At 37.0% G+C, this 23,151-nt stretch overlaps 1 protein-coding gene across 1 annotated transcript; it reads right to left on the bottom strand.

Moving 5' to 3' along the window:
* Positions 1-19,043: 19,043 nt before the first annotated feature.
* LOC133819808 (elongation factor 1-alpha) lies at positions 19,044-21,785 on the bottom strand. Its single transcript, XM_062253154.1, has 3 exons — positions 21,613-21,785; positions 20,603-21,083; positions 19,044-20,184 (listed from the first exon to the last, which is right to left on the bottom strand). Exons 2-3 carry the CDS (start codon positions 21,062-21,064, stop codon positions 19,303-19,305), a joined length of 1,344 nt encoding a protein of 447 aa, XP_062109138.1. The 5' UTR covers positions 21,065-21,083; positions 21,613-21,785; the 3' UTR covers positions 19,044-19,302.
* Positions 21,786-23,151: the final 1,366 nt, after the last annotated feature.

Here is a 23,151-nt window from a genome sequence, read left to right as displayed (position 1 = left end):
TTTTAGTATTTTTTTTAATAATCAATCAATCAAATGTTTTGTGATTTGTTTAATATTTTCAATTTAAATTAGTTTCAATAAAACTATGATCACAAGTAGTTTTAAGTTTTTTGTAGTTCCGTGTGAGTTGTATTTTTTTTTGGTTTTTTGCGGCAATAATGTCTATGTAGTTAATTTTGTTGCACTTAAATACTTATGTAAAAATTTTGGCAGCAATAATGCTTACCGTTAATGTTTTTATGCAGTCGTTGGTCCCTGGCAGTTAACTCTGATTAGGGACCAACGTGGTAGCCACGTGGCAGCACCTAATTGGCCCAATCATTTTTATTTTAATAAGATATTATAAATTTTTTTTTTTTTAATTTTAGTTAATTAAAATTTTAATTTAAAAATATAAAAACTATATTAAAAAAAATTAAACTGATTATTAAAATAAAAGTATTCTTCAACCTCACCTCCCCCGACAATGGGTCTTCTTCAATCTCACCTCCCCCGACCCCATGGGTTTTCTTCAACTCACCTCCCCCGACCCCATGGGTTTTCTTCAACCTCTTCTCCCCTCGACCCCATGGGCTCCACCCTCTTCGATCCCCTCGACAAGCTCCGGTCCCCCGACCCCATGGGTCTTCTTCATATATATTCCATATGTAATACTATCTAAAATCTCTGTAGCTTTCCTTCTATTTTTATTTTTCTGGGTTGAATTGAGTTCTTTCAAGCTTGGATTTTGGGAAGTTTGGTTCGTGGTGTGATGGTCAATTTTCTCTCGATTTTTTTTTATAGTTCAAGCTTGGATTTTGGGAAGTTTGGTTCTTATTCTTCCATGAAGGGAGAGCGAAAATGGGTGAAAAATAGTTGCAATTTTTCTATCAAAAAGATAGAAAATACCCAACTGGTTCGAGAACCAACAGAGCTACCGATGCATGGTACTGGAAAGCCACATGAAAAGATAAAGAAATTTTTAAAGGCAAAACACTCGTTGGGATGAAGAAAACTCTAGACCGGAGCTTGTCGAGGGGACCGAGACTCCACCCATGGCGTCTACCGGAGCTTGTCGCAAGGCAGGGGTCGGGGGGAGTAGAGGTTGAAGAAGACCCATGGGGTTGGGGGGAGATGAGGTTGAAGAAGACATTATTTTTTAATAATCAGTTTAATTTTTTTTAATATATTTTTTATATTTTTAAATTAAAATTTTAATTAACTAAATTTAAAATATATATTTTTATAATATTTTATTAAAATAAAAATGATTGGGCCAATCAGGTGCCGCCACATGGCTACACGTTGGTCCCTAATCAGAGTTAACGGCCAGGAACCAACGTCTGGACCAAATTCGTAACGGTAGGCATTATTGCCGCCAAAATTTTTACATAAGCATTTAAGTGCAACAAAGTTAACTACATATGTATTATTGCCACAAATAACCCTTTTTTTTCAATAGTATACAACTTGAGATTTTGTAATTATTCTTCAAATTGCTTTCTATATTTCATTTTGAACATTGCAAAATTTTCATTTGAGTTTTAATTATGCTCTTGTTATTTAAACTTTAGTTGTATTGTTATATTTTTTAAACTGTGTTGTATTATTGTTGAAGTATATATATCATGAATGTTGAATATTGCTTAATTCTTTCAATATTTAGTTTTAAACTTCACCACACCACAATGCAATATATAAGGTGGCCATTTGAAGTCATATGTGGTGTGGTATAATATGAAGGAGTAATGATATGTGCACTCAAATATTACATGCAGTGAAGTAACATTATTTTTTTAAAACAGTGGATTCTAATTTTAATAAGTGTGATTGGCTAGGCTAAATGTGATTGAACCATCTTCAGATCTCACTCAAGAGTTTGTTAATATGTTTATTAATCGTCTCTTTAGTGTTATATTGATGTGATGCGCAAGTATCCACAAGAGAGATGTATTGTTGCTATATTTTTTATAATGATGTTTTGATTATCATTAGGTCTTTACTCATTATTGGGGTTAATAATTCTCTTATGGCGGACATTGTAAACGACTCAATATTTAGCCTATGTTGATCATTTTAAATTATTTTGTAAGTATTTCGGCACATTATGTACTTTGTTGGATTAATCCTATAATGAAATTTCCTATTACTTTGAAAAAAACACATAATATTTTAAAAAACTATGTTAGTTTTAACACAAACTATTTATTGATTAAAGTGTGTGAATCTTCAAAAGATTGCAAACAAAAGTTATCAAGGAAATTTATCTAATAGAATGTAATGGTGATGAAATTTTAAAGTAAAAGTTATAAATTATAGGAAATTTACTTATTTGGTACATTGTGTTTTTACAAAGTATTATTTTGATACCATCTGCTTTCAATAATGCTCATACGATACACTGTATTTTAAAATCATACATATTTAATACCATATACTTAGATTTGATTGATAAAATTTTGTCAATATGACCAAACTGTCATCAGTTATATGTAATTAAGTAATTAAATTTAAATTTGAAATTTATATAATTGATAGTAGTTTGATTAAATTGGTAAAATTTTATTAATTAAATTTGAGTTTAGGGTACCAAATATGTACAATATTAAAATACACAGTACCAAATATGTACGATTTTAAAATATTGAGAACTAAATAAACATTATTGTAAATACAAAATACCAAAATGATACTTTGTAAAAACACATGGTACCAACTGATACCTACCCTCAATTCTATTTCTACAAATTAATATACATATAGTGGTATTTATATATACACATAAACATATGGGATTTTTTCATAAATATGGTTTTTTAGCTATTATTGTGCAAAATATGGGAATTAAACTTTCCCTAATCTATATGGAAAAATTTAATCAACAAAAAGTTAATTTATGGGAAAACTAACTACATATGGTAATTAAAATTTAAGCAAATACAAATCAGCCCAAGGAGGGGTAGAATCGTAATAAATAACACAACACTCCTCAAAATCAATCAAACCCATTACCGTGACATTGCCTTTTCTCTGCCGTAACTCTGTCCAATTTCTTCTTCCATCTCCGGCTTCCTTCTCCAGCGATACCTTCCTTCTCCGGCGAAAACTTCTATCTCCGACGACCACCTCAACATTTGATCAACAATAGTTATTTTCAAACTCATCTCAAGCAAAAACACTTCAAGAAAATCTGGTCACTTTTGCAAGAAAATTGGTGATCATCTTCTGCAAAAATCAATTCAAATTAAAGAAATTTTCCAATCAGTTCTGCTGCAATTTTTGGCATTTCCAACAACTTGCATCTTTTGTATACAATCAAGAAACAAGGTATGCAAAAATCATCACATCTCTCAATTCTATTATATTGTCATTTGCTTCTATTTCAGAATATTAATTTCCTAAACCTACTGATAAATGTACATTGGTTGATCAGAAATAGACAAAAAATAAGAACTATAAAAAATTTAGATTCTAATTTGTCTTTTCAATAAAAAAATCATTTGATATTTGTGTGAATTTTAATTGCCAAAATATTCAGTAACAACAAGGTAACCGGTTACTTTGAAAATCAGTCAATATATTCAATTGAGTGTTTCAGTAGGGTACGTGATTACAAATTAAGGTAACCAGCTACCTTAATATATTCAATTCTATTCTATTGTCATCTTCTTCTATTTCATAACAATTAATTTCCTAAATATTCTACATAAATCTATTTTGTTTGCATAAAAATTCGAAATTATTTTTTAACTATTATCTTGAATATAATGATAATAGTGATGATCAGGGTGTGCTTTATAAAAACACAAACAATTTATAAACTAAAAAAATTTAAAAAAAAATATTTAAACCTACTGATATATGTAGATTGGTTGATAAAAAATAGACAAAAAACAAGAACTATGAAAATTTTAGGTTCTAACTTGTCTTTTCAATAAAAAAATCATTTGATATTGGTGTGAATTTTAACTGCCAAAACATTCAGTAACAACAAAGTAACCAGTTACCTTGAAAACAGTCAATACTTTCAATTAAGTGTTTCAGTAATTTATGTGATTACAGACTAAGGTAACCAGCTACCTTAATATATTCAATTATATTCTATTGTCATCTTCTTCTATTTCAAAACTATTAGTTTCCTAAATGTTCTACATAAATATATTTTGTTTGCATAAAAAATTGAAATTATTTTTTAACTATTATCTTGAATATAATGATAATAATGATGATCATGATGTGCTTTCTAAAAACACAAACAATTTATAAACTAAAAAATTAAAAAAAAATATTTAATCCTACTGATATATGTACATTGATTGATAAAAAAATAGACAAAAACACAAGAACTATGAAAATTTTAGATTCTAACTTGTCTTTTCAATAAAAAAAATTCATTGGATATTGGTGTGAATTTTAACTGCAATAACATTCAGTAACAACAAGGTAACCAGTTACCTTGAAAAACAGTCAATATTTTCAATTAAGTGTTTCAGTAGGGTATGTGATTACAGACTAAGGTAACCAGTTACCTTCCCTAGTAACAACCAACTAACTCTTGAAAAATTTGCCAAATTTTGCAGGTATGGACAATACTACTTTTTTGGTTCAATTTGGAGGCAAGTGGATTGAAAAAACGAGTACGAATGGAACACAATGACTGGGATATTGATTTCACCAAATTGTTCTCTTGACAACTTGGTGAATTTGATAAAAGAGGATATAAAGGAAACAATATCAACTATTGAAGTTTATTATCAAGTAGCCAAAGGAACACCACCAATGAATGTTGAAACACACAATTAAGTGTTGTTTCTACATGGAAATAAAGAAAAAAGTTGCTGCAAAAATAACAAATTTACCATTGTGTGTCACTATAGTTCAAGAATTAAGCAATGAAAATAACCTTATTCTACTAACAAATCAGAAAGTTACAGCAGAAGAAATGGAGGTGGGGGCATTATTAATGCAAGCAAACAATGCTTCCATCAATGAAAATATGTTAACTTGAGATTTTAACAATCAGAAAAAGCAGAAGACATAGCTTGATATTTTATAGCAAAACAACCATATCATAACTTTATTCATTAAATGAGTGTCTTTCATATTTATAAATTGTTATTGAGTATTATATTAGGTCTGTTACAAATTCAAATACATTGAATGATTACACAAACATATAAAATTCCTTTTAGAATAAATTGTTGGTTTTTTTGTTGCATGTTATATATTTATGCCACCAACACCTGAAAAACATGTTTTTTAAAAATTAAACACAATAGTCTAGGTAATTGGTTACATTTAATATATCCTAGTTACTTTAAAAAGTGGAATATATATTATATATAATTATTAAACGTGAAATACATAAAAAGAAATAAACAAGAAACTAGGCACTTTGCTCTAACAATTGCCAAAAAAAAGAAAAAGAATAGCAAAAGCATCAAGCACCAAAGATAACCAATTACCCCTTGTATATAAAATGAAGACCAAACTAATTACCTGGTTACCATTAAAGTATCTCAGTTGCTTTAAAAAGTGGAATATTATAATATATAGTTATTAAACGTGAAATACAAAAAAAAAATTAAATAAATAAAATTGGGTACTTTTCTCTAACAATTGCCACACAAAAAAATAGCAAAAACATCAAGCATCAAAGGTAACTAGCTACCCTTTTGTATATAAGATGAAGACCAAAAAAAGTACCTAGTTACCATTAAAATATCCATGAAAACTAATTAAATATATACAGATAAAGAACACAAAAAAGATCAAAAGATATATAAAATAGTCTTAAGTAACCAAGGTCTTACAATAGTAGCAATTTAACATATACAAGTATCCAACTAACTATTTGTCATCATTTCCAAAAGTCAAATATCCTTTCCAAAAGCTGATATAGTCTAGAGTATAGACAAAATAAAAAAAGTCTAATATCATTTCCTAAAGCTTCCTAAATAACCTATGCAGCAGTCTTCCTCATTTTCTGCCTCTTATCCAAAAGCTTTTCACTAAACTCATTGTCAGTCAAATATCCATCTTCTTGTTTCTTCTTCCCATGAAAATACAAGCTAACAGCAATATCTTGGCGAAGAAACTGAGTATCAAGTTCTTTTGGCATCTCGGCATTCGCCACTCGAAACCTCCATTCTTTGAAGCCGCAACACTTCGTACACCGAAGTAAGTCAGCTCTGATCGACGACTATGAAGACCACAGCTCGCCTCCATTCACCGACCACTGTTCGCCTGCACTCAACTCCGATGGTCGCCCGCCTTCAAGCTCGTGGCCGGATTGTCCCAATATTGCAGAAAGCCCCAAATCACCACATATGGGTATGAAGCTTTTGTAAAAAGTAAATAAAAACAAAATGTTTTAATATATAAAATCAATTAAAAAGTTAAAATACTGAACATTGATTTTTTTTTAACTAAATAGCCAATTTAAAATACTTGAAATAACATGTAAATTACATGATTACCCTTCTACTTTTATAAAATATCATTAGTAATCAAAATATGGCATAATGATAACTTAATACAAAATTATGGGAAAAAAAAACCCATAATAGTGAATAAAATGTGTCAAAAGCCATAAAATAATACTTGTAAAAAAGAAGCCATATTTTTTAAAACTTTCTTAAAAAAGCCATATAAAATATAATTTCCTCTAAACATATTAGTAACAATTGTATTGTTAAATATATTATTCCTTATATTTGTAATAGGCCGGTTTTGGGCTTCGCGGGCTAGGCCATGCTTGGGGCTTCTTTAGCCTAATGACCCATTTTTTAAATTTATTTGAAAAATACAAATAGTTTTTAAGAAACTTTCTATAAAAGGGTACAAATACCTAACTTAGCCTAAGGTCTAATATTAATCAATAAGTTGCCCTTTGGTGGTGGTGTTTCCTATCCCAAGAGTTATCAGAGTTGTCAGAATTAGAAAGCAAAGATAAAAAAAAAAAACTTAGGTAGTTATATATTTGATTGTAACATGCACTAACTTTTCAAACAAAATAAATAAATAAATAATTGAGTGTAATACAATGGAGACAAAATTAAACATTAAGAAAATTATAAACTAAATACATTTATTTTATTCATGAGTTTTGATTTATATAAAAAATTGTTAAATTTTTGTATAACTTAAATAGTATGGTCACACTCAGTCCCCTAGCTCATCACTGATGGTTTAGGGTGTTTATGTACCCTAAACCTAAACTAGAAAACAAATTAAAGAAATGTTTGGTAAGACAATAAGGCTTCCAAGTAACTAATTGTAATGACCCAACTAAATCCCGGTCTGAACCGAAATCTACAATCATAAAAAAATTACTACAACTATTACTATTGCTACTACTATCTAACTAGCTAAGTAAAGTTCTTGGACTTTTCAATTCTCCCCTACTAAAAATAATTTCATCCTCGAAATTTACTTACCAAATAACTCCAGATATCGGCCTTGCATGTCCTCCTCCAACTCCCACGTTGCCTCTTGTTCAGAACTATTACTCCATAGGACTTTGACTATAGGAATGCTCTTGGACCGTAACTGCTTCACCCCCTTATCCAGGATGCTAACCAGTCGTTCCTCGTAACTCAAGTCTTTCTGGAGTGCTATCGTATCGTACTTAAGGACGTGAGATGAGTCTGACACATACTTGCATAGCAACGAGATGTGGAACACGTTGTGACTATCTGCTAGAGCTGGCGGTAGGGCTAGTCTACACGCAACTGCTCCCACTTTGTCCAATATCTCAAAAGGACCTATAAATCGGGGACTAAGTTTGCCTTTCTTCCCAAACCGCTTCACACCTTTCATAGGAGATACCTTCAAGAAGACTTGATCTCCGACTTTGAATTCCACATCGCGTCGCTTAGCATCCGCATAGCTTTTCTGACGGCTTTGAGCAGCAAGCATATGCTGTCTAATCAGCGCTACTGCTTCTTGAGCTTGTTTAATAGCTTTGGGACCTGGAAGCTGCCTTTCTCCTACCTCGTCCTAGTGCAACGATGATCGGCACCTCCTTCCATATAACAACTCATAAGGTGTCATCCCGATCATTGACTGGTAGCTATTGTTGTAGGAGAACTCTATCAGTGGCAAGTACTCATTCCACAATCCTCCGAAATCAAGTACACAAGCGCGCATCATATCTTCTAAAATTTGAATCGTACGCTCGGACTGCCCGTCTGTCTGAGGATGAAAAGTTGTACTAAGACTTAACTTAGTACCCATAGCTTGCTGTAAACTTCCCCAAAATCTCGATGTAAACACCGATCCTCTATCCGACACTATTGTCTTGGGGATTCCATGCAACCGTACTATCTCTTGGACATAGATGTCTACATATCAGTCTGCCGTGTATGAAGTCTTAACAGGCAGGAAATGAGCCGACTTGGTTAATCTATCTATTACTATCCAAGCAGAATCATGCCGCTTATTCGTCCTTGGCAAACCTGTCACGAAGTCCATAGCTATATCGTCCCACTTCCATTCTGGTACGCTAAGCGGTTGTAATAAACCTGCAGGCCGCTGATGCTCTGCTTTCACTTGCTGGCATACAAGACACTTAGACACAAACTCTGCTATGTCCTTTTTCATCCCTGGCCACCAATAGATTGCCTTAACTTCATGAGTCATCTTGGTTGACCTTGGGTGAACTGAGTACGGGGTACTGTGCGCTTCTTCTAGAATTGTCTTCTTAATCCTTTGATCATTTGGCACGCATACCCGATCCTTATATCTCAATAAACCTTGACTAGATATTGAGAATTCTGTGGTCTTGCCTTCTCTGACTGCATCCATGTGTGTCACTAGTGTGTCATCATGTTCTTGCCCAATCCGTATACCTTCTAGCAGATTTGATTGGATAGGCAAGTTATCCAGTTTGCCGACAACTACTTCTATTCCGACACTGATCAGTTCTTGCTGTAGCGGCTTTTCTAGTTCGACTAAAGTTGTTAAACTTCCATAACTTTTTCTACTTAGCGCATCGGCAACTACGTTTGCCTTCCCTGAGTGGTATAAGATTTTGCAGTCGTAATCCTTCACTAATTCTAACCACCTGCGCTGCCTCATGCTGAGCTCCTTCTGAGTAAAGAAGTACTTTAAACTTTTGTGGTCCTAAAAATCTCACACCATTCTCCGTAAAGATAATGGCGCCATATTTTCAAAGCAAAACTACCGCTGCCAACTCCATATCGTGAGTTGGATAGCGCTGCTCGTAATCCTTCAGCTGTCGTGAGGCGTAGGCTATCACATTGTCATTCTGCATCAGCACGCAACCCAACCCTTGCTTCGATGCATCGCAGTAGACTACAAACTTATCGGTGGGTGTCGGTACACAGAGTACTGGTGCTGAGCAAAGCTTATCCTTAAGCAACGGGAAGCTTTCTTCACATTTATCATTCCAGTTGAATCTTTGTTGTTTCCGGGTTAGATTGGTGAGCGGAGTGGCTATCTTAGAAAAGCCCTATACGAACCTCCTATAATACCCTGCTAACCCTAGAAAGCTTCTTACTTCAGATGCATTCTTTGGTCTTGGCCAATCCTTCACGGCCTCTACATTTGATGGGTCTACTGCTACTCCATCCTTGGATATAATGTGCCCGAGGAACGCCACTTGCGAAAGCCAAAACTCGGATTTCTTTAACTTAGCGTAGAGTTGATGCTCCTTTAGTCGTGACAGAATCAACCTCAAATGTTCCTCGTGCTTTACTTCATCCTTAGAGTATACTAAGATGTCGTCGATGAACACTACAACGAATTTATCTAAGTAGTCTTTGAAGACCTTATTCATCAAGTCCATAAACGCGACTGGTGCGTTGGTAAGACCAAAAGACATAACTAAGAACTTGTAATGTCCATAACGAGTTCTAAAGGCTGTCTTAGGAATATCTTCTCCCTTTACCTTGAGCTGATGATACTCGGACCGTAAATCAATCTCTGAGAATACAGTCGCGCCTCAAAGTTGATTAAACAAGTCATCGATCTGGGGTAGCGGGTACTTATTCTTAATCGTTACTTTGTTCAGCTCGCGATAGTCTATGCACATCCGCATGCTTTTGTAATGCCCTGAATTCTCTGATGTGGTTTAATGGCGGGAATAGTAGGTCGGGAGGGCCATACTTGTTTAATTAAGCCATTAAATGATATTATGCATGTATATGTGAATTATATTATAATATGATGTTAAATGCATGCATGTGGGTCCACATGTTTAATTACAGGGGTGTGATGGTAACTTGGCCCGTTGAGGGTATAATTGTATATTTGTATGCATGTTGGTGATATATGTTGAGACCACATTATAATGTGGGATTGTTCGAGCTATTTGACATGAGACGATCTTGGATTATTAATTAGCGGTCTGGTCATGTCAAGTTTAAATTCGAGGCTCGGGAGGAGTCTTGGGGTGATTTTTGTGATTAGAGCGTTACCGGGTATTAGAGGGTAACGGGATATGAATTATTGACATTTGAGATTATTGAGAATAGGTTGGAAAGGAAAAATATGCCCTTGGGAGCCTTTAGAAACCCTTAAATGACCTAGGGGTATAATGGTCTTTTTACCCCTAGGATAGATATAAACCCCTTTATGTTGTAAGTTGATGAGAAAAACAGTTGAGCTTCTTGTACCTTCTCCTTCTTCTATTTTCTTTGTGACTTTTGGTGATCTTGTTGAGGATTCAAGCTTGGGAAGTAGACCCTGGGAGTTTGGGAGAGTGTTTGTAATGCCCCAAATTTCCTAATAAGGTTTAGGACCTTGATTAGGAGGCCGGGAGGGCCATAATTGCTTTATTATGCTATTTAATGATAATATGCATGTTTAGGTGTATTAAATATGCATGTGAACTCATTTGTGATTAATTGGGTGATTTTTATATTTTGGCCATTTCGGGCATTTTTGGCATATATGTGAAATGAGCGTGGTGCTTTGCTATTATCTGGTTATGCCAGGGTTACCCAGCACAAGATGATTCTAGGAGGTAAGCTAGTGGGAAAGTCACAACGGGATTTAAGCTTGACTTGGAGTAAGTCAAGGGGTGTTTAGAGCATTACTGGGTTATTGGGTAATGGGAATTAATATTTGGTGATAAATTGGGAGTTAGTAAGACCAGGGGGAAAGTCTGGAAGTTTTGACTATAATGTCCCTGGGGGTGTTTTCGGGACCCCGAGCACTAGGTTTTATTTGAGGTTACTTAAGCTTGAAGTAGCTTGTCAGATAAGAACGTACGTAAGGAAACCTCTCGTTCTCTCTTTTGAATGTCCGTTTTACCGTTTGAGCGTTTTCGAAGATATCTTGAGTTCTAGGAGTCGGAATCAAGCGAGGGTCGAGGCATAGCGATCCTAGGAAAGAATAGAGGCTTCTTAACTGAAGGATTTGACGGAAAACAACCCAATCAAAGGTAATTGAAGTTTAGGTTTTGAGTTATTCCGAGTTTCTAAGCTTTGAATTGATTTTGTGAATCGTTGAGTTTTCGGTTCGTTTGAACCTTGGGTTTTGAGGGTTTTGAGAAGCTTGGGAACTTTGTTTTGATGATTGGGGAATGTTTAGGTATGTTTTTGAGGACATTGAAGTGTTGAAAACACGTTGGAGAATGGTTCTGGGTTGGGCGCCGCGGCCCTAGCTCGAGTTAGCAGGTGGCCTTTCTGTTTCGCTGGGCGCCGCGGCCCTTGTGTGGGGCACCGCGGCGCTTGCCTCTGGAAATTCTGGGGGCCGTGGCCCAAGGTGCTAGGGCCGCAGCCCTTGCCCTGTTTTCACCCCGTTTGCTCGTTTTGACCCCGGAAACATGGTTTTGGGCCTTGGGATCATTCTTACTACCCGAATTAGTGAGGATTGATGTCTTGAAGGCTAAGTTTTAGTTCAAGGGTTAGTTTTAGAACTTGAACTCATTGGATCACCATTTGTGGTTGTGACTAGGTTAACACTAGAGGCTTGGAGTCAGGATCGTGCTTGTGGCTCACTTGTTGGTAACCTGTGCTTGGATCAAAGGTAAGAAAACTGCACCCCATGTGTGACATGCATGGTTATGATTGATGCATGTTGAATGTTTAAATGTAAACATTGATAGCATAGTGAATGCTTGGCAATCTTGCCCATTTGCATATGATTACTATTAAGGCATGCTGGTTTGTTAAATGTGATGCATGTGATGCACGAGAAACATGTGATTAGGGCATGCCATAAATGATGAATATGAGATTGGTCAGAGCTTGAGTCTCTGTGTTTGTGCACGATTTTAAATATGCTAGCAACCGTTTAGTAAGCATGCCGAATGCCCTACTCTTGGATAATTGGCATATGATACACATTGGTAGCATTGCTTACTCATGCATGGCTCTGACTAATTAGTCAGAATTGGCAAAGGTGTTAGTATCAACTGTGAAGCCATGACTTACTAGTCAGGTTCGGCAGTGGTACTGGGCACTGGTCACGCACTGACTAATTAGTCAGAATTGGCAAAGGTGTTAGTATCAACTGTGAAGCCGTGACTCACTAGTCAGGTTCGGCAGTGGTACTGGGCACTGGTCACATTGTGCTAACTCACTAGTCATGACAACCCTAGTGTGTAGTGCAAGCTATGTCGATTGGATCTAATCGACCCTCTGCATTGAATGACTCAAAGAGCATTAATGTAGGACCGACCTCAAGTTCAATGAATATAAACAAGCATTTATCTAGCCAAGGGCTATCCATATAGAGCCATTGCAGGAAATGGGCAGTGGGCCCTAGTGACTTGGTTGTCAGTCACTCAGTATGGTTTACTAGAACCTCAAGTGATATTCACTCGTCTGACCAGGGCTATGAGCTCTGTATGATCACTTTGATCATCATATGCATGGCTTGGGCACTGGGGCCCCTAGTGACTTGCTTGTTGGTCACTCATCATGGTTTATCGGAACCTCTAGTGTTACGACACTCGTCTGGTTAGGATTGACTTGATAGTCCTCCAATCAGAAGGCCAGGACTTGTTGTCCTGGATACCCCAGCATCTGTTTGAATTCATTTGCATGCTGAATAGAGCTATGAATGCTAGGCATGCCAGATATAGTTTGATGTCATGATATGACTATTTATGAGCATATGAGTTTTCTTGCTGGGCTTCGGCTCACGGGTGCTTTGTGGTGCAGGTAAAGGCAAAAGGAAACTGGACCATCCTTGAGTTGGAGAGCTTAGGTGATGAAGTGTACATATGCAGCTGCTCGACCAACACTTGGGCGAGGTTTGAAAGTGGAACTAGGGTTGAACCCTGTTTTGCCGCTTAGAACGGCCTGTTGTAAATATTTTCTGTAATAAACTCTAAAATTATATTTTTGGGATCCCAATGTATACAATAAACGTTCTAGTGAAACGTTATATCTTAACCAAAGTTTTTAATCCCTAAACCGCTAATCACGCTTAGTTACACGTTTATGGCCAAACGACTCAATTAGCGAGTTTAGCACTGTTTGCAATGTGCACTGTAGCGGTCCCTGGAGTTGGGGGCGTTACAGTGTTCCACCATTGAATAGCATCACAACCTGAGTTTGAGGTAAGATTTCAGCCATTAGTTTACTGGTATACTCTGTTTTGGTGTTAGTTTTCAGCTTGTGTTTTTGTGGTGAATTGTTGGAATTGATGGAAGTTTTGGTTGGGGTTTATCTTGGGTTTTACTAAGGGAGTGATATAGATCAAGTTTAGAGGTTGTATTGGAGGCTTGAGTGGTGTTTAAGCTTGGTTTGAAAGGTTGGTTCCAAGAGAAATCGTAAGGGAAGAAAAACAGGGGTTATGGCTGAACTGGAGGTTGGGCCACGGCATGGCCAGGGAGGGCCGCGACCCTTGAAGGATGCTGAAGTTGGGTGCCTTTGTTTAAGGGGCGGGCCGCGGCATGGCCAAGGAGGGCCGCGACCCTTAGTGGCTTTTTGGCCAGAAATTGCATTTTGGCTCGGGGATGCAAGCCTTTGGCCTCGGGGTTGATCCTACTACCCAGTTTAGTAGTGTTCGATGTCTCAGAGGCTAGGTTTTGGTTTGGGATCCTTTTATTATTCATTTTATTGATGGAATCCCATAATTGGTTATGACCAGGTACCGCTAAAGGACTAAAAGGTTGATCGTTCTCAAGGGTCATTCTTTTATTCATTCTCGCTCGAACAGGAGGTAAGAAAACTACACCCTATGTAATTATGACATGCGTGATTATTATTAAGGCATGTTGATTGATAAATGTGGACATGGATTGCCTATTGAACACTGGTGAATGTTGAATACTTGTATATGTACTGATTAGTCAGGGACACTGGCTTAAAGAGTCAGAAATGGCATAGTCATGAACGTCGAGCCAAATGAAGATTAGATTTAATCGATATCAGCATTGAATGACTCATATGGGGTATTAATGCTGGACCGACCCTAAGGTCGATGAACTTATAAGTGCTTGTCTGGTTTAAGACCAGTTACTCAGAGCCAGGGCATAGGGCCCCGGTGACTGTTTGTCACATGGCTAGGGAACGCTGTTCCAAGGTTATGACTCTATGGTCATGAGGAAGGTTATGTTGGTGACTATTCACCATACACCTATCCTGTTCAAACTTATGAAAGGTTCACTTATCAGTTAAGCCCGAGTGACCCTATCGTCACATGGCTAAAGGGGGTTGTACCCACTTTTGTGGCTTTTACGACTGTCACCTATTTGTTTGGACTGTTGGTCCTGAATGATTATTACGATCATGGATGATATTATATCATGTTTTATTATGCTTTTCTTGCTGGGCCTTGGCTCATGGGTGCTATGTGGTGCAGGTAAAGGGAAAGAAAAGCTCACCCAGCCTTGAGTGGAGAGCTTAGGTGGTGATGTGTACATATGCGGCCGCTTGACCACCACGGCCAAGGCGTTCTCAGAGAAACTAGGGGGTTTTCCCTATTTTTGCCGATTAGGTCGGCAGGATTGTAAATTTAAAACTGTAATGACCATTTTGTACTGAGAACAACTTGTAAATGTTTTGATTGGCTCTGCAGAGCAGTTTGTAATGAAAATATCCATTTCCTTTTTATTAAAATTTTCCACCTTAACCTGTTAATTATACTTAGAGCACGTTTTTGACCAAAGGACTCAGGTAGCGGGTCAAATTTCCGGTCCACCGTTCACCGTAACTGTTATGGGGTAACCAGGGCGTTACAGCTTCCGTCCTTTTTCTTCACGAATAGCACCGGTGCTCCCCATGGTGAATGGCTCGGCCTAATAAAACCCAAGCCTAGGAGTTCTTGTAGCTGCGTCTTTAACTCCTTGAGTTCCGTAGGTGCCATCCCATTGTATGCGTTAGGCGGGTTATTGTCCCCCCTAGCTTGATCTTGGTTTGGTGGGACACTCCCGTTGTCACGTATTTCGGAAGGACCATCCTCTCGACGAGTATGACTTTCATTTCTGGTCGGATCACCCCTCTATAAGTTGAGGCGATCTCGAAGGTCGATCCGCGGGTCTGCTCGGGTTCTTTGTGCCGAACTTAGATGATTTCTCAGATCTCCACCAGATTTGCCACTTCGGTGGCTTTCGGTCCAATAACTCCCGTTAGAGAAGCTCAGGGCCTGCTGTCGAGGGTGAGGATCTGGGACATTTCCGCGTGCTCGTGGGGGATGAGCAGGAGCAGCGGGAGGAAGATTCCTCCAGCTGTTTCTGTATGTAGGAATGTCTCGAGCAGGATGAGGAGGAGATGGATATCTTATCGGCGAAGGAGGATGTCTGATCGTTAATGCAATTATAGTTCTGTCAGCTCGGACCAAACTAGCCCGTGGTCTCTCTGCTCTAGCGCCTCCAGCCCTCTGTGTCTGGCGATCTGATTGCTGCACGGGAGGGCTAGCCGGAGCAGGTTGGCCACGTGAGCTCCCCCCAGACATCCTTCTTGAATCGACGCGAGCTCTCCTGGGTGCATTCGAAGGTGGAGTCGAACTTGGGGTTAAAGTTCTGACTGACTGGCTGACTCGTTGATGGTCCCTGGGAAAATCATCAAACATAGTTTCCTGGTGATGGTGCGACATGGGCGCAGAACTCGGGGTTGAGGTTCTAACCGATCGACTGGGCCTGGGCCGACTATCCCGGCGGGACTTGTGAGTCAAGCTTTTCCTCTTTTCGATGTTAACGTCGGTTGCAAAATGGGGTAGCCGGGCCAAGACTTCCTCGATTTGCTTATTTGCTTTGGCCAGATGGCTCCTCAACTGCATGTTTTCCATCTCCCCTGCCGTCAGGTAACCCAGGTTCAGATTTGGTGGTAGGGACGCTGAACTTCCGGTGCGTCATGGCCCATCGGCTGTTTTCCCGATCGTTGCTGAATCTCTGGGTTTCGTTCGTTGGACATAGCGGTATGGTGAGCCTCCTGCCCACCATGCTGATCCATTTCGTCACCATGCCTTGAACAAGTGACCACTATGATCAACTTTTCGCGATAACACTAATCTAAATCCTCTCAATGAAAGCACCAAACTGTTGACATAGTTTTTCGCCAACAGTAAATTATATGAATAACTAGGATGAACTAGTGCTTAATGATAAACCGTACTAAGAAAGTGATAATACTCAAGGATGTTGGAAGTCAAATGCAAAGAAAATGATCACTCATTTTTACGTGGTTCGGAGGTTAAAATCCCCCTAGTCCTTGAGTCTGTGTTATTACTGTATCTCTTTCTATAATTTTATAGCCCTTGCATTACAGAGAAAAAATCCAACCCTCAACACTACCTAGAGTCTTGGTATTTATAGGAGAATAATCCCCGGGTAGGTATTGGGATCATCCCGTGATCCCTTGATCCCTCGCATCATCTCTGTCACATCAATGATTAATATTTACCTTTTATATTAAAGTGTGGTCTAATCATTAGGTAAAATGGATCATGGGTCGCATGGTCTAATTTAGGCGTGTGATATCTGATCACACACGTTTATATTGCGTATCCGGGAATTCGTGATAAAACAGACATATGATGTCTGTTCACGCACGTTTACATTGCGTAGTCAACGTTATATAGACCCTGGGGTACATCAGACCTCTGGCGTACCACGAGCTAGCGTACTGTAAGCTCGTGCCAATGGATGATGTATTCCACAAGTGATTCCAGACAGTATGTTGCCACAAACTCATCAACTCGTGCCATTCTGTCTAGGGAATCGTGCTATACTTCCCCTGAAAAAAGGTGGACACGTGGAACATCAATTATATCCTTTTGCTTGCCAGCTGTACCCGAGCTGCTTAAAAAGGTGCGTGCTGATTTTCAGGGCGTACAATATTAATTCCCCATTCAAAAATGCAAAATTGTGGTTTACTTTTAAAAGATATTACAATTGAGTATTCGGTGCTCAAAGTTGACTCAACAACACCACCCACAAGCGATCTGAACAGGGGAAAGATCGTACAACACACATAAGCCAAAGTCCTCAAATGGCAGGGTGTACATCACCATTATTAAAATTAAAAACTAGGTCTGAAAACTAAACAAAACAAAAACAAAACAAACTAAAGCGTTGCAATGATCTGAAGCCAAAATCGAGTTGGAACATGAAGAGGGGATCGTCCACCACAAGGCTCACCACCCCCAATAGCCACTACCCATTCCAAAAGCCCACCAAAGCATCGCTGCCCAAACCTGAGCCAAGGCCACTGAGGTGCAGAGGGTGGCGTACCATGTTAAAGAACTAGAAGATGAAACACACAACCCACAACCCCATGGAGCAGCTGAGCAGATCCACCAGTGCCTCCAACCAAATATGAACACCCACCATTGCTAGATCTTAGACCCTAGAAAAAAGTCAATGTTGTTGGCCAAGATGGAAAAGCAATCATAGGAGGACGAAGTCACATTGGAGCACAAATCCCAGTACCAATCAAAAGCCTAGCTAGCAACGAACACCCTCCCGGGGAACATCTCCATCCCCTCTCGGCTAGAGAAGAGTTGGATGCACGTCAGAGGTGGCATTGCCCCCCTAGCCAAGAGGAGAAGGTGAATACTAAAGAAAACCTTTGGCGACTAAGGTTTAAGAGAGAAAACAAAGAATAATCATTTTCTATCTCTTGTATTCATTATAGTATTGTGGTTATTTGCGGAAATAATACCAAATAAAATTTGATAGTTACAAAAAAAATATTAATTCAATTTTTTGACGACAATAATACTAATTTTTTTATAATAGTTGATTGAAACACCAATTTAATTTTTTTTACAAATTAAAAAAATTAAGAAATTTACAAATTATTTTGGTACTTAGTAAAGATTTCGTATTATTGAATAAATAAATTGATACTTAAGTAAAATTAATCACAAAAATTTGATATTTTTATTGCAAATTTGCCTAATATTTTTGAAGTATTTGCGTTGTGAAAGATAATACCTTTAGTCATTATTGCAGCAGTGGATGTTTTTAATGGTAACTCCACTCATTATTATTATCACTATTTTATGCATTGTTTTATATAAGCTAATTGCCAAAACAATCCAATTGATAATTGCTTTAAGAAGTATCCTCCTTAGGCTGTTTCAGAAAATCAGAGTTCTTTTCATTTCAATAGATTCAATACTGACAAACACAAAATTAGAAGAAAAAAAATGGTTATGCAGCTATGAAATTGGTATGATCTAACAAATATTTTTGACAGGATGGAATAGCATTTCATTGAGAAAGTTATGCTTGGAATGGGTTTTTGCTATTATTGAGTTCATCTGATCTGATTATGAGATGTCTTCCCTTAATGTCATTCTCTTTTAGGCTTAATAGTCAAGTTTTGTGAATGACATAGAGTCGTACGTTTTTGGTTATATTTAGGTAGAGTGATTTTATGATTTATTAGTCTTTTTTACCCTTTTTATTAACTTTATAAAATTTGTCGTTTATGGTATTTTTTAGTGTTATGAAAAAGAGTTTGATTAAAAAAAACAATATTGTGGAATCTGGCTTAATTATATTCACTTTAAGTTGCTCTAAAAGTACACAACTATTCTACAGGTCACGATGTATTTAAGAATATCTTATGGCAATATTTATCACACTCAAAGTCGCATATATATAAGGCAAAAGAGTTTAACAGTGCAAGACAAAATTCGACATTGTAAAGCTAATAATATAATACTTTTCAGGAAACAACATAGTGCAAAACAAACTCAAACGAAAAGTGACCACCGCCTGTCAAGCACCCAATTCTGAGTGCAACGACTGGTAAGCGAGCACAAACTAAAAAGACCCCAAACAAAAGTCAATAAATAGTTCAAAACCACACAGTAAAAATAAAACAACTTATTACGATAGATAGATAAATAGCACTTCGAAACACCATCCACAGCAATTTCCATTTGCACAAGTCACTTCTTCTTGGCAGCAGACTTGGTGACCTTGGCTCCTGATGGGTCCTTCTTCTCCACATTCTTGATAACACCAACAGCAACGGTCTGACGCATGTCACGGACAGCAAAACGGCCAAGGGGTGGGTACTCAGCGAAGGTTTCGACCACCATGGGCTTGGTTGGAACCATCTTAACCATACCGGCATCACCGTTCTTCAAGAACTTGGGCTCCTTCTCAAGCTCCTTACCAGACCTACGGTCAATCTTGGTCAGGATTTCAGCAAACTTGACAGCAATGTGGCAGGTGTGGCAGTCGAGAACTGGGGCATAGCCATTGCCAATTTGACCAGGGTGGTTCATGATAATGACTTGGGCAGTGAAGTTGGCAGCCTCCTTGGCAGGATCATCCTTAGAGTTGGATGCAACATAACCACGCTTGAGATCCTTAACTGCGACATTCTTAACATTGAAACCGACATTGTCACCAGGAAGAGCCTCCAGAAGAGCCTCGTGGTGCATCTCAACAGACTTAACTTCAGTGGTCAGACCAGTGGGAGCAAAAGTGACAACCATACCAGGCTTGATGACACCAGTCTCAACACGACCCACTGGTACAGTTCCAATACCACCAATCTTGTAGACATCCTGAAGTGGAAGACGGAGGGGCTTGTCTGAGGGTCTCTTGGGCTCAGAGAGGTTGTCAAGAGCTTCAAGAAGAGTGGGACCCTTGTACCAGTCAAGGTTGGTAGACCTCTCAATCATGTTGTCTCCTTCGAAACCAGAGATGGGAACGAATGGGATTTTGTCAGGGTTGTACCCAACCTTCTTCAAGTAGGAAGAGACTTCCTTCACAATTTCCTCATACCTGGCCTTAGAGTATTTGGGCGTGGTGGCATCCATCTGCAAGGAGTAACAGAATCAATGAGGATGATATAATAATCACATATACAAACAATGAAGCATTAAGCATCATCCGAATGTAAAAAGCATACAAGCGTAAACACAACAACATTTTCCAATGTTGAAGATCAAACGGGAGAGAGAAGGAATTGCACCCCCAATAGTTCTTTTTCTGAGAACTACACCAACTTGGCCATCTCTCCAATAACAACAAGCTCAAAATTCTTCCGATAAAGTGGGCTCTATTCACGGTTTTGAACAACAAAAATGTCCAAGAATGCCAAAACTAATATTCAACTAAGCATTTTACTGTGAGAGAGCCCCTTTATCGGATAGAGTCATCTGAGGGTCAGTTATAAACAATAAATGTATACACACACATGAAAGAAAAGTATACAAAATTGAATTGACTCATCACCTTGTTACAGCAACAGATCATCTGCCTGACACCAAGGGTGAAGGCAAGAAGAGCATGCTCACGGGTCTGTCCATCCTTGGAGATACCAGCTTCAAAACCACCAGTGGTGGAATCAATGATGAGAACAGCACAGTCAGCCTGTGAAGTCCCAGTAATCATGTTCTTGATAAAGTCACGATGTCCGGGAGCATCGATGACTGTGCAGTAGTACTTGGTGGTCTCAAACTTCCACAGGGCAATGTCAATAGTGATACCACGCTCACGCTCAGCCTTAAGCTTGTCAAGAACCCAAGCATACTTGAATGACCTTTTGTTCATTTCAGCAGCTTCCTTCTCGAACCTCTCAATCACACGCTTGTCAATTCCTCCAAGCTTATAGATAAGGTGACCAGTTGTGGTCGACTTGCCGGAGTCGACATGGCCGATGACGACGATGTTGATATGGATCTTTTCCTTACCCATTACGAATCAAAATTGTAAACTATAACACAATAAAAGGACAAGTCAAGATCAAATTCAGAAACCCAAAACAAAAATAATACTAAAACATACAAAACCCCAGATAAAAATCAAAGATTATTGAACGCACACATGCATCTGACGACGTATATAAAAAAATTCACTCAAAAAAAAACTTCAACTTTTTAAGATGACACTTAGGAATTACAAAAATAGATCTTAAAAATCAGTCATAGTCAGAACAAAAACAACACATCTTAACAACTAAGACCCAGACATATAATTTCAATTAGCCAAAATCAATAATTCATAAATTATAATCAGAACCAAATGCTAAACCAGTAAACATGGAATTACACAAGTCCTCCAGATCATAAAATCAAACAAATTCACAAAATTTTAACAACCGTCGAAAGGAAAAAAAAAATCTAAACCACTGAAAAACCCACTAAATCATCGTCAAAATGAAAATACCAAATTGCAACACCCAAAAATTAAACCATAGAACAGATCGGTAAGGAAAGGAAGCTTGAATCCAGAAGAATAGATACCTCAGAAGAGCTCGAAGTGGCCGCGAAGAATGAAAAATTATTTCTCTGCAGCAGCTCAGCGAACGAAGTCAGGGGTAGGGTTTGTGAGCCACTGCGTCCTCTATTTATAGCCGAAGCCCTCAAAAATAAATAAAATCTAGGGTTCTTCACAGATAATCGTTTAATTATTAATTTACTCTTTGGTCCCTCGGTTCTAAAGGAAATGACGATTTTATTCTTCTTGCTTGCTCTTCAAGCTAAATTAAGTGAGCATTATAGAATTATAGTTTGACGTGATTGGTTAAAGTTTGGAGGATGATTTTGTAATTTGGCAACATACTAATTAGATATTTATTTTGAAAAATTATAAATAAACAAGAAAAAAATTATTTAAAAAAATATCTACCCAAATTATCTTGAACAATTAGTCGATCATAATTTCAAACATATTTTAAATTAATATTTCAAAATATTTTTTTTATAATAATATTTTAAAATTTACTTTCAAATATTTGGTTAATTAGTTTTTTTAAAAAAGAATATTAGAAAAATATTTCTTCTATGAAAATGTAATTTGCAAACATACTAAAAACGTTTATTAGGTATTTATTTTGAAAAATTATAAATAAACAAAAAAAAAACTTATTTTAAAAAATATCTACCCATTTTTCGTAAAAATTAAAATTAAAATTATTTTTAACAATTAATCAATCAAAATTTGAAACATAATTTTAAATTAAATATTTCAAATTATTCACTTTCAAATATTTAGTTAGTTAAATTTTTAAAAGATAATATTTCAAAAATATTTCTTCTATGAAAAATTTAGTTTTTTTTTTTAATTTTAATATTTTTTTAATAATCAATCAATCAAATGTTTTGTGATTTGTTTAATATTTTCAATTTAAATTATTCATACGTGTTCAATAAAACTATGATCACACGTAGTTTTAAGTTTTTTGTACTTCGGTGTGAGTTGTATTTTTTTTCAATAGTATACAACTTGAGAAATTGTAATTATTCTTCAAATTTCTTTCTATATTTCATTTTGAACATTCCAAAATTTTCATTTGAGTTTTAATTATGCTCTTGTTATTTAAACTTTAGTTGTATTGTTAAAATTTGAAACTTTGTTGTATTATTGTTGAAGTATTTATATCATGAATGCTGAATATTGCTTAATTCATTCAATATTTAGTTTTAAACTTCACTACACCACAATACAATGTATAAGGTGGCGTAATGTGATTTGAAGTCATATGTGATGTGGTATAATTTAAAAGAATAATGATATGTGCACTTATATATTATATACAGTGACGTGACATTATTTTTTTAAAATAGTGAATCTCAATTTTGATAAATGTGATTAATTAGGTTAAATGTGATTGAATCATCTTCAAATCTCGCTCAAGAGTTTATTCATATGTTTATTAATCATCTCTTTAGTGTTATATCGATGTGATGTGCAAGTGTCCACAAGAGAGATGGATTGTTGCTATATTTTCAATAATGATGTTTTGATTATCATTAGGTCTTTACTCATTATTAGGGTTGATA

The sequence above is a fragment of the Humulus lupulus genome, chromosome 2, assembly GCF_963169125.1.
Source record: "Humulus lupulus chromosome 2, drHumLupu1.1, whole genome shotgun sequence".
Taxonomy (NCBI): domain Eukaryota; kingdom Viridiplantae; phylum Streptophyta; class Magnoliopsida; order Rosales; family Cannabaceae; genus Humulus; species Humulus lupulus.
This window is presented reverse-complemented; position numbering and strand designations above follow the sequence as displayed.